The sequence below is a fragment of the Cygnus olor genome, chromosome 1 (genome assembly GCF_009769625.2).
Source record: "Cygnus olor isolate bCygOlo1 chromosome 1, bCygOlo1.pri.v2, whole genome shotgun sequence".
Lineage (NCBI taxonomy): Eukaryota > Metazoa > Chordata > Aves > Anseriformes > Anatidae > Cygnus > Cygnus olor.
The window spans coordinates 65,140,789-65,152,797 of NC_049169.1; the positions used below are offsets into that span (position 1 = coordinate 65,140,789).

A 12,009-nucleotide genomic window follows, 5' to 3' on the forward strand; every position below is an offset into this window, starting at 1 on the left:
CTTTTGAAAATTTTAGTGATTTCCCTAAGCTATAAATTGGTTATTTGCTTCTTAAAGTTAAGACTAATTATAAAACCCAAGATTTAAAAAAAAAAAAAAGGCTTAAGAATAAATTTAGTTTAAATATTATTTAATTTCTTGTGTTAATTCTGGTAAATATTGGAGTTACTAATGTTCTAGTTTTTCTTGGAAATTCAGAATTCTGCATGCTTTATATATGGCTATTAGGAACAGTCACAGAGTATTGTTTACTGCTACAGGAAAATTCTGTGATTCTGTGGCTCCTAACACCGTTTTTCGTACATGTTTCTTACAAGGAAGAAATTGAAAAATCTTATGTATGGTACGCAGCTGAAAAGAGGTGCCTGTCTAGGAAGGCTATTGTGTTGAAGGCAGCCAGAAATGTTCTTGTTTTACTAAAGCTTCTTGGAAAATTGGATGGTACGTGCAGGCCAAGTTAGCAAGCACATTGTTTTACGAAGAACTAGCAGTTGCCTGAGCTGTGCTGTAAGATTTTACTTGCCATGCATAATTAAAGACATAGCAGACTATTACTGTGAAAGCAGTTGGGTTAAGTCTGGGTTAAGACAACACCATCCAGGACACAGAAGTCAGGAGAAGGGGCGTCAGCACCTCAGTAGCTGTTTGCCTAGTCGTTTCCATGTGCAGAGAAAATCTTAAGCTGACTTTGTTGAAGTTGGCATCACCTGACTCCCACAGACCTCAATTCTTGTCACTGTGGGAGGATGCCATACATAAACTGAGTTGACATGAATAAACAAGTGCAGTGTTCTGCCAGGAAAAGTGTTAAGGTGATGACTGTGTATCCTGCCAGCCTTTGAAAATATTCCTGAAAGTGTTTTCTGTCGTTTCCTAGGCAGGGACCTCACGCAAATAAAACCAGGAATGCAATTTACCCCAAACCATAAGCTAATATAGAGTTCAAAGAGGATAATCAATCAGAAAATTGAAAGCTTTCTGTGGATAAATTTCTGTTTGCAGATGTTCTGTGTTCATGTAATACTTTGCTGTAGACATCTGGAGTGTCTCAAATATTTTGTAACACAAATGTTGAGGGTATGTAGATATGCTTGTGAGAGAGATTTTCAGTTTCCCTTCAAGTATGAATGAAAATGACAATTAGTTTTACTATTAGGTATATGCAGAGAAGGACATACCTAATCAATCTCTGAATCTGTTTCTTAAAAGAAGGCAAAGTCTGCTCCACCTGCTAAACTTTTCATTACAAACAGTGTCAATTCCATATATCACATTTGGGTAGTACCTGTTACTGTAATATCACTACAAAATATACTCCATGCACTGCTTGCTGGGTGAGAGGTTAGGAATGTGCTTTTAATAATGTATGTGTAAGTGAGAGGGCTCCAGACATCAAGGTGGCAGCAGGACTGCAGTGCTGATGGAAAGAACAGGGCAGTTCTTTTCCCCTCTGGCAAGGACTTGTTGCTCTGTGTAAAAAGAATCAGACGAAACAACAACGGCTTTTGTGGGCGTAACATACTGTAAACATAGAGCCTTAGAGACAACTTTTCCATTAGCAAATTGAAATAAAGTGGAATTAGAATAACTCATTAAAACTAAATGTTGCTCAAAATGTCATAAGCAAGTAACTACCTAAACTCTTTCCCTTGCTGGAGTTGTCCTTGTCATCTTTTCACTTCATGTCTCCACTGTGCAGAAGGACCAAGAAATTCGGTAATCACCCTGTTTACTCTGCGTGACTGATGTCCTGTAATGGCTTCAGCTAACAGGAACCAAATCTGATACTGTCAAATAAGATTAGCAGCCAAGCTGGCAGATTTGAGCTTTGTCTGAATGCTGAGTGGATAGGGGTCAGTGGGTTTCTTTTGCTATCTTGAGCAGGTTGCTGGTGTTGGATTTCGTATTCTACAAAGGTGTTTGAGATTAGTCTGTGCTCTGTGGTGACCTTTTTTTTCTCATCAAATTTATATTCGGGTAGCTCTGATTCCTTCTCCCATTTCTTTTGTCTTGTGAGCTCTGTGTTTCATTTGTGCAAGAGAACTGTAGAAGGAAAAGCAAAAGCTTCTCAATGTGCAGTTTTGAAGTTTGAGGGTACCACAGAATTCTCAGAGAGTGTTTCTAAGTTTATTGAGACTCTTAAGTATGTTTGTGTGTCCAATTTGCATTCACAATATCCTGTAGCATGTCATTTGTTCCATTTTATCTTCAATACAAAGCTGCATCCTACAGAAAAAAATATATTTAAACTGCTTCATTACTATTTAAACTAAATATTCTTAGCCCTTGTAAAGTAACCCTCTTCCGATGTTTTGATCTGAAGTGGCCACGCAGACCTGTGTTTTCATTACCTCCAGGCTGAGCTAATACTTTGATTAAAACCTGGAATATGAAGTGACTATTTGGTACTAACAGTAAACATTTAAATCTCTGAACATTGGTAATCTTTCAAATAAAAGGGTTGATTTTCCTACGCATGAGAGAACCTCTGCAGCTTAGAAGAAATGTATTCTTCTGGCTTCTACTTTGAGGGGGAAAAATGCCTAACTTGTATCCTGTAAGACTGAGCTATGTCTGAGGTATGGTTCGAGATACTTCAAGAAGGAACATTAATGTCATATAACTGGAGATTAAAACGTGATTTTTTCAGTGTTTTGTCTCCTATCTATTTGTAATTTGATAGCACACACTTCCTTGTGGAAGAGCAGTTTATCTTTTTAAAAGTTCTCTCCTTCATTGCTAAACAAACCGTTTCTGCATGTCTGAATCTAGGTGGATGCATTACGCTTACGTCTGGAAGAGAAGGAGACTATGTTAAATAAGAAGACAAAGCAGATTCAGGAGATAGCAGAGGAGAAAGGGACACAAGCAGGAGAGATCCATGACCTGAAGGACATGCTAGAGGTGAAGGAACGCAAAGTTAATGTTCTTCAGAAGAAGGTAAGATTGTAGACGTCTAAGTCAGATACCCATCTTTGACACAGCCTCATTCCTAAGCTTGTCAAGACGTCTGAACTAGAATTTACGTTTTGGATGTTAGTGATTCAGTCTGTTCACTTAATGAGAAGATGGTGAATGATGAATTTCAATTTAAAGTTTTGAAGAAAAAAGAAAAAAATTTCAAAGCAAATGTTCCCTTTCAGTGGGTGCAGGTGCTGCTTCTGGTTCCACTGCACTGTTAAAAAATGCCTGAAGTATTTGTAGGAGGCATGTCTTATGGAAAATCAATCCTTTCACACCAACCACCTTAAAGCCGCACTGATGTGAAGCATTGGCTACAGTGTGACTGATACCAGTATGTGAATAAATGAATGAAGGGTTGTCTCAGTAGAAGAAATTAGGATTATTCCTCTGTAATTTACTGAGAAAAATTCAGAAGAATTCAGTAGGTATAACTTTCATTAGAAATGCAGTTATATCATGCTTAATTCTTCTCAGGAACTTGTAGAAAAGGATAATCAGAGTTCAGACTATCCTACATAACTTTCTGGATAAGAAAATGTAGACCTTGTCTTTGAAACTAGGGAGGTCTGGGTAAAAAAAAATGTAGACCCTGACACAGAAATTAGAGAGGTTTCCTAAAGGACTTTGAATCCTAGGGCAATGAATACGTGTATATATATATATATGTATATATATAGATATTAGTTTATGGAATAATTTTTTCTCTGTTTGCATTTGTACATAAGATGTTCTTGGATCTTGTTATGTATGTATTAGGCTCTGAATGTGCTTTTTTTTTTTCTAGATCCTTTAGCAATTCTATGGAGTTCTTGTAATTTTAATAGTTCAGAATATTGATTAATTTCTCAAGCCTGGACAATGCCTTTTCTTTGAGTATGTAGCTATAAATCATGAACGTTTAGGTAATGATCAGTTCCATTACAGCAAAATTCATGTGGGAATGGAAGTTCAGCCATGGAGTTTAGCCATATATGTGTTATTAATAATTCTAGAACAGCCTTATTCCCAGTCTTCATGGTCTCGCTTTTTGACTTTTTCATCTTTGTGGAACACTTAAAGACTTCTAATTTTTGTACTGTACTTTCTCTTTGTTTTCAAAATTGGTCATGCACACTCCAAACATTGATTGAGATCCCAGCAGAATGCTTAACCAAGAAGCGGGGAATCAGACATTTTTGTAAATGTTAAATGTCAGCAAGGTTATTTTACTTTCATTTACTCTTACATTGTTGGCTTTTTTTTTTCTCATTTGTTCTACTTAACTCTATAGAATGATCTTCTATTGGTTCATTCATAAGCAGTGCTGAAGGTTCTATTTTTGCTCGTTTTCTGTACTTGTACTTCTTGAAACCACTCTAGCAATTAAGGCAGTTTCATCTTGCCTCTTCATGTGGCTACCCTGATTTTGAGGTTTGTTTGCTGCTGATTTCATGTAAAAGTACTTGATCTCTCCAGATAAGAAAGTGAGGTCCCAAACTTTTAGATGTGAAGTTTTTGAGCTCTTGTTTTCCTATATAGCTCAACAAAGAACAATATTACTGTAAAAGTGATTTGAGCTGTTTTTGAAAACCTGTCTATGAGCTTCTTAAACAAAGAAACATATACCCTGTCTATAGAAAAATATCTCTTTCCTGCTGCTAACTAGAATCACACACAGATTTGAATTTGCTTTAGCCTTCAAGTTGTTGGAATCATTTTCTTTAACATAAACTATTAAATTGTTAGATTTTTAAAGCCAAGGGTATTGTTTTCAGTATCTATTATTAGCAAACCTAGAATATTTTTATGGAGAATTCAGGTGACAATCCTTGAACCTGAGGTTTGTGATGCAATATGGAATTTATTTTTGGTTTGTATGGTCCAAGGTAAATGAGCACAAATTCAGTCCTTTAAACTTTCAACTGAATTTCTTAATTGTTACTTCAGACCTGAAATCTAAGACTAAGTTGGGAATTTCTATAGATTCTGCTTTGCACTTTCTTGCATAAAATCTGTTACTTTAAGGTGCTAGAGAAAATTTTGAAATCTCATTTTGTTCTGATACATGTCTCTCCTTTTTTTGACTCTACAGATAGTTATGTCAGCCCTCTGCCTGAAACTTCAGAAGCTTGTATCTCCTCTCATATGAATGTTATCCTCTTAAAGAGGAAAAAACCCTCTATTTTTTTTTACCTTTTTGCATTTCTTAAGTACGTTTTTATTGAAGTGCACAGCCTCTTTTATGCTTTATATAAGTGTTTTCAGATCTTCTAATGGCAGTTCAGAATTTTATTTACATTTAAAAAATGTGTAGCCTTTAAACATTCACATCCATACAATGACGGTAGTTTTTTTTATTTGTCCCTCTGATTATAAACTGGTAATTTCAGAAAGATCAGGTTTTTAATTGAAGATCTGGATGATCTGGTAGCAGCAGATCTTTCTACTGGCATAGTTATCTGTTATTAAATGCTTATTTTAAGTTTACCAACATGATTTAAGCGGTATGTAGGCATTTTAAGTGAATACAGTGAATGACTATGAAAGATGTGTGGTACAAAAAAGTGTTCATCTTGTATAATGTTAAGAAATGTTTTTCTGTGGATTTCTGAAAACAGCAGCAGCAGCATAAAACTGCTACTTGCAGTTATGAGGAAGAATGGGGTACAGGTACTGGCATGTTGAAGGAATTTAACCAAATAAAGTATTTGATTAATAGATACTATTTAATCAGAATTTACCAACTGTTTTTCCTTCAGCATATGCGCAGATCGAGGATAGTTTTGAAGTGTGTGCTCTCATGAACTAGATTTTGAACTCTAACATATTTTTAATGCTAGGTAAAAAAATTAAATTGTATCAAATACTAAAATCATAAAGATGTTCAAAGAAAAATATTTATTGGAAAATCATTAACTTATATATCATCAATTTAGGAAAAGTATTTTACTTTCTTTTAAGATTACATAGGTCACCTCTACTAATAATATAGGCATAGCCAAATGATGTATGGCTATGCTGGGCATTTGGACTTCTGTTCTAAATTTTTATATTTTCTGTGGCTGTTTTAGATGTGTAATCACCAATTCTGATGACATTGACATGAAATACTTTGGTATGGTGTTCAAAATTGCGTTGTGCTAAATTTCTGCAATTTCCATTGTTGAGACAAAAATTATTTTAAATACACCCTTTGATATTGAGTCTCTGTTTGGATTCGTTGACATAGGCCATTGCCTGGTTTGTTTTATGAACTGTTAGTATCATTCTAGTTCGCCGCTTATATTAATATAGTAAAGTATACTTTTCGGTCATTCTGAAATCCAGGTGAAGAAAGTAATGTTTACTGGCTGATTAACGATCAAATAAAAGACACAGAAGAAGATTATGAGCAACAAAAATCTGAAAAATTAACATGACAATGGGCATCACTACTGATACCCAGTAGGTACCAAAATACATGTTCCAGGTTGCTGAGAAAAACACATGCTTCATATCTTCAGTTCTGGAATCTTTCCAGAACTGGAAGCTTCTACAATGGAGGTGGTTGATAGTATCTTTACTTGAGACAAGAGAAACAGTAGAAATGCTAGAAATTTGGACATTACAGAAATGGTCTTTATGTCTGAAATTTTCACGAAAAATCTTTGTTTTGTAGAGCTTCAGGATTATTGTTTTTTAATTCATTGAAAATAAATCTAGCATAAAATCTCATTTTCAGTTGTTAGAAACCCAAATAAGGGGAAAACTCCAGAAAATAAAATGAGGAGCATTCTGAGCAAGTCTGAACCTGAAAAAGATTAAGTTGTGCTTCATTATTCTCTCTGCCACATCTGTCTGTCAGTGCTGGTAGAACAGAATGGAGAGGAGTGGGGAAAAAAAGGTCAGTGCTTTCTAATCAAAGCATTTTAGAGAAGTATCATTTGCGACAAAAGGTAAGTAACAGTTACAATGAAGAAAAAAAATTATATATATATATATGTATATATATACATACATATATATATATATATATATAAAAGCAGTGAATTGTTCACCCTTTGCTTGGTGGAGGGGCATGTTTCGTCTTTGGGAGTGTAGTTAATACTCCCTTCATTGTGCAATGCAGCTGCAGGCAAATTAAGTTCTAGTGTCTGAACATAGGGGTGTTTTTTGGCGGCTCCCTACACATAGTGTCGTAATTGACCTGTGATAAAGTAGAGGAAGAACACAGATTTTTTTGTGGCTATGGTGATGTTACTTGTTTAGCCAGTATTCAGGAAGACTCCAGGTGCATTCCTCCTGCTCTTTTGAGTAAGAAGCATTGTCTTTCACCAGAGGAAAATAAATTCTGTCTACTTTTCAAAAAGCTTAGAAATCAAAACAAATATTTATGCTTAATGATAAGAAATATTGTGTAGCAGGAGAGAAGGACTGCAAATTGAATTTATAACTCTGTTGTTTAAAATCAGTATTGGTCATAGTTACTGCAAGAACAGAGTTGATTTAGTATTCATAACTTCTAAAGTTCAGTGTTTTTACTTTAAGGGTAATTTTGTTTCCATTCCCTCATCCATGAAGTAGATTCACCTCCTCAAGCATCTCTTCTGATGCAACTCTGAAGAGACAAGAGAACATAGAGAAGGAACTATATTTTCAAACCTTAACTCAGTTTATTGTAGTTTCATCTTCCCTGGTGTGGCCTTCACATTCGTTATCAGATGAATGAATATATGATTTTCTAAGAATTAATAAAATGTAGGGTGGAATTTTAGATATGCCTTTCAGATTCTCTAAGATGACACTTAGTGCTTAAAAATCCTGTATTACTAACACTTCACTTGATGACCTGTTCAAACCTGCAGCGTGTGTCTGAGTTTCAGGTTTTGCTTTCTCTATAGAAAAGAACAAAGTAAGAATGTCCCATCAAAGATGTATGTTTACAGAGTGAGTAATCATATGGCCTCTCATTTAAGACCGGATAATTTTTTGCCTAGGTAATATACCTGCGGGCAAGCTTATTCTCTGCTTTTTACATGATTGAATTATGAGCATGTAAGGAGGAGCACTGTACAGTGCTCCAAGATCATATTAGATTGCTAATCAGCCCAGCTTCTGCAGGGAGGCAGAATGAAAGTATTTGATGTGTTCTCTGCTCAGACAGGATTGATAAAATAGTTACTTTTCTTCAGGAACAATGTGTCTTAATAAGCAGGGATTGGGCGTATTTCCATAAATATTTTTCTGTCAGAAAAAGCCATTCTTCCGCTCATTTTACACCATGTCTCCATGCATGCCACTGAACTGGTTCCAAACCCAATTTAGAGATTTCAACTACCACAAAGAGGACGTAGAGTCCCCACAGGCTTGTGCCAGCTTGTTTATAAAAACTGGCTGTCGTGACCTCAAAGATGTGTCCTGGAGGGTCATGAGGGGACCTGTCCCTCCGTGTCCCCGAAGGGATATCAGACCTTTGCTGCTCCTTTTTCCTTCATTCCAACCTTTCTGTTACGGGCTGGTTGGTTATCACTGAACACAGCAAACTTGAAATGTATGGCTTTTAGAAATTTCCAAGAGGTATAGTCACTTTTCTTTTCAGGAACACCCTCTTAGAAGTGTTTTACTATGTGGGATGGGATTATCTTCTGTTAGGGTAATAATAGGAAAAAATAGACAAGCCTTTTGTCCTTGATGTCTATCAAAGTATCACTAGATAGAATATTGTAGTAGCAGTGAAAGCAACTAAGGCAACTGCAGAGTCTTCATTCTGTGAGTTCCAATTCAGCATAATGATCCTGTGGGTTTTCTTAATTTTCACTATTCAGGGGGATTAGTTGTTTAATTTCCACATGGGAAATGAGGATGCAACACACAATTTACTTTCATTTCACAGTGAGCCATGAACACTTTGAAAATAAGATCCCTTACCCTTATTCTTTCACTTCCTGCTTCTCTGAGAATCCACTCAGACTTTTGAGCAATTGCAGCCCAGCTCAACTGGCATGATGGTTTTTGTTTGTTTGTTTGTTTGTTTGTTATTTTTTTTGTAATCATGGCAGATGTCTTGTTGTAGCTTGAGGTGCACTCCAGCATTCTCATTTTAAGGGGTTTTGGTTTCCAAAGGAACAGATGTTTCACAGCTGAGTTGGGTGACACGTATGCAGTGCTCCATGTATGGCCTTACCAGTGCTAATGTAGAGGGAAGTGTCACCTTCCTTGACCTGCTGGTAGTGCTCCTCCTAACGTCTTGTGCCTTTTCTTGTCATTCCTTGCTCTAAGAATTTTGATTAGGAAAAGTGTTAATGATCTGAGCATGGTTTAGTTCTAGTGGAAGGATTCTGTTGGTATGTTATTATCAAGTCCAGCTACTTACTCCCTCTTCCCAGACCTACATAAACTTCTAGCACACTCTGGCACCTGGCCATGTTGTATCACATTGCATGGATGTTAGTAGCTTCGTGAACAAAACACACTTGTCTTGTAAGAAAGGACTTTCTAACCAATGGGATGGCAGAAGGCACATTGGCCAAGTTCCTACCTCAGTGTTTCCACAGATGTATCTTTCTGCAGTGCCTCTGATATTCTGCACTATATCCTGGAGATAGCAGACTGCACTCTGCAGAGTATATCTGTTCTTTCTAGAATCCCTCAGGTGTCTGGTTTCCTCTTCTACTTGAGAGATAAATTTTGTATCTGGGAGTCTTGTGGATCCCCTCTTCAAGTCACTAGCATCTAGTTCATGTTTTATCAGTGTACAGATCATGATTTTATCATGCAGGAGACTGGGAGAAACCTGGAGCCTATTCAGTTTCCTTTTTGAATATTATTTCTGTAGCCTCATCAAAAATCTTTCCGAATACAGTTTCCAGGCTCAACATATATCAGTTTTATTCTTGGTGTTTTCTTTTTTTCATGTAAATTAGAACAAAACATTCTTTGATTCTACAGTATACCAGAAAGAGTATATTTGAATATCACATAATTATTCTGGAGCACTTAAGCTTCTCGTGGAATTTTTTCAAGAATCAGAGGGCAGTTAGTATTTATATAGAATTATATTTATATAAAATTATCCAAATAATGCTCTCTTCATTTAGTTAGATTTAGGTTTTCATATATGAACTTAGAGTGCATGCACTTACTGCTGTTTTCCTTGCAATTATCTGTTCATAAGGGTAGCAGCTGCAGTAGGATCAACCTAACTCTGTAATCATTCAAGCAATTTGCCACCTATTAACTTATACATGTATGACTTCTAAGAAATTTGTAAGAAAAAATAATGATATGGCTGGTTATTCTTAAAAAGCATTAACAATGGTAATTTACCAACAGTGGCCATGATGTTTGATATGTTGGCCACAAGGATTACGTGATCTGTTCTTTTTACGCTGCCTTGTGGAATCATTCAGAAAAACACTATCATTATAATCTAAATAAGTATTATTACTAGTCACCTAAAATGTAGGATGGATGGAGAATTCCAAATAAATACTGCATGGATTTGGAAAAATAACTCAAAAAATGTGTTTTTTAAATGCACATTTTAAAAATAAATCTGAAAGTTGCATAAAACTCACTGTTATTAAATTTCAGTGTAGTGAAATCTGTAAGTGAATTTACTCATGTGCACTTTGAAGATTGTTTAGTAAATTATATGGAGCATGTTGACCTAGTGCAGAAAGAAAAATTTAAATTTGAAAAACCAGTTTTAAACAAAACACATTTTATGTTATCCAGTAATTTTTAGTGTACAGTTATGGTTGCCAATGCAGCAACTATGTTAGAGAAACCCACTGGATTCACAACAAATGTTATGTCTGGTTATATTATAAATTAGAATTTGTAATTGGAGCATATGTTGCTTTATTTTTATATAACCCTCTCTTTAATATATGCTCTCTCTTTTGCTTGGAGCACCGTGTGATACCACGGTAAAAATAAAAACATCTGGATCGTATGTAACACATGTACCTCTATTCCCAGATGAATGATAATACTCTTTTCAAAAATCAGGTGCTGTTCTGATGTGTGTGAAAGATAGCAAGCCAATTTCTTATTTTGAGATATAGTAATGTACAGAACATTTTCTTGACGTATACTGATGTTATTAAAGAATCTTGCCTGTTGCCTTTGGTAACTGGAGTACTTGCCTTTTTTTTTTTTTTTTTAATAATGAATATTCACTTGTCCTTTTAGATAGGTAATTTCAAAGAGAGAAGGAAAACAGGACTGTGGGGTTAATGATTTTGGTTCTGTAGTTCAGCTGTTGTAGCTGGCTAATGTAGGGTTTTCAACTGATATGCATTGCTGTAATAGTGTTACATAAGATTGATAGCACCAGCAATGTTACAAGAAAACTCAGTGGGGTTTCTGGTGTTATCTCTGCTCCAATGTTCCAAAAAACTGAAACCACAATTCAGCAAATCTGTCATATACAGAAGGGATTTTTTTTGAGTATCCCTCAAAGAGGAGCATTTTAATATTACGTCCTTCTTGTGCCTTGAGATAACCTCTTGATTGGCAAGACAGAACATTACTCATAGGTAGTGGGACTGACAAATTCTGGTTTCTTGAAGGGATCTGGGAAAACAGCCAACTTTGGGGCCTCTTGGTTTCATTATAAATTAAACGTGTAGTTTTTCTGGCAAGATAAAGCTAATAAGCTTTGTTGGTGTGTTCCCTGTCATGCTAGACAAATACAAAGTTCCTTATGATTGAAGAGACAGGAAAAGCAAGGGCGTATGCCTTTTTTGAGGTTGCTTACATCAGTCTTCCTCACACGGCTTTTCATTGCTCTCTGGGTTGCAAGACTTCAGAATTTCCAACACTTTGGTCACCGCTGAATTGCTGTCCAGGCGTTTTCTGCTCCTCAGGGGATTGTCTGAGCTGCGTCTGGAACAGACATTACTGATACAACTAGCCAACTTAATGATCTTCACTACAACAAGGCAGAAGTAATTTTTCAGTATAAATCAATATTTCCTGGTTTCAAGAGTGGGTTTTGAATCCACTAGGCTAGGTAATCTTCTAAGTTGGGTGTCTGTTCAATATGTATACAGTTATTAGGACTGTCATAAGGCACAAGTA

General features: G+C 35.9%; 1 protein-coding gene across 13 annotated transcripts in view; it reads left to right on the top strand.

The window, feature by feature from the left end:
- The window catches only part of ERC1 (ELKS/RAB6-interacting/CAST family member 1), a 307,076-nt gene that overhangs the window by 93,330 nt on the left and 201,737 nt on the right, over positions 1-12,009 (top strand). For all 13 annotated transcript variants that reach the window (XM_040562356.1, XM_040562365.1, XM_040562386.1 and 10 more), the window contains one exon: positions 2,773-2,940. In XM_040562356.1, the coding sequence (XP_040418290.1) occupies positions 2,773-2,940 (168 nt within the window). The remainder of the gene's footprint in view (positions 1-2,772; positions 2,941-12,009) is intronic.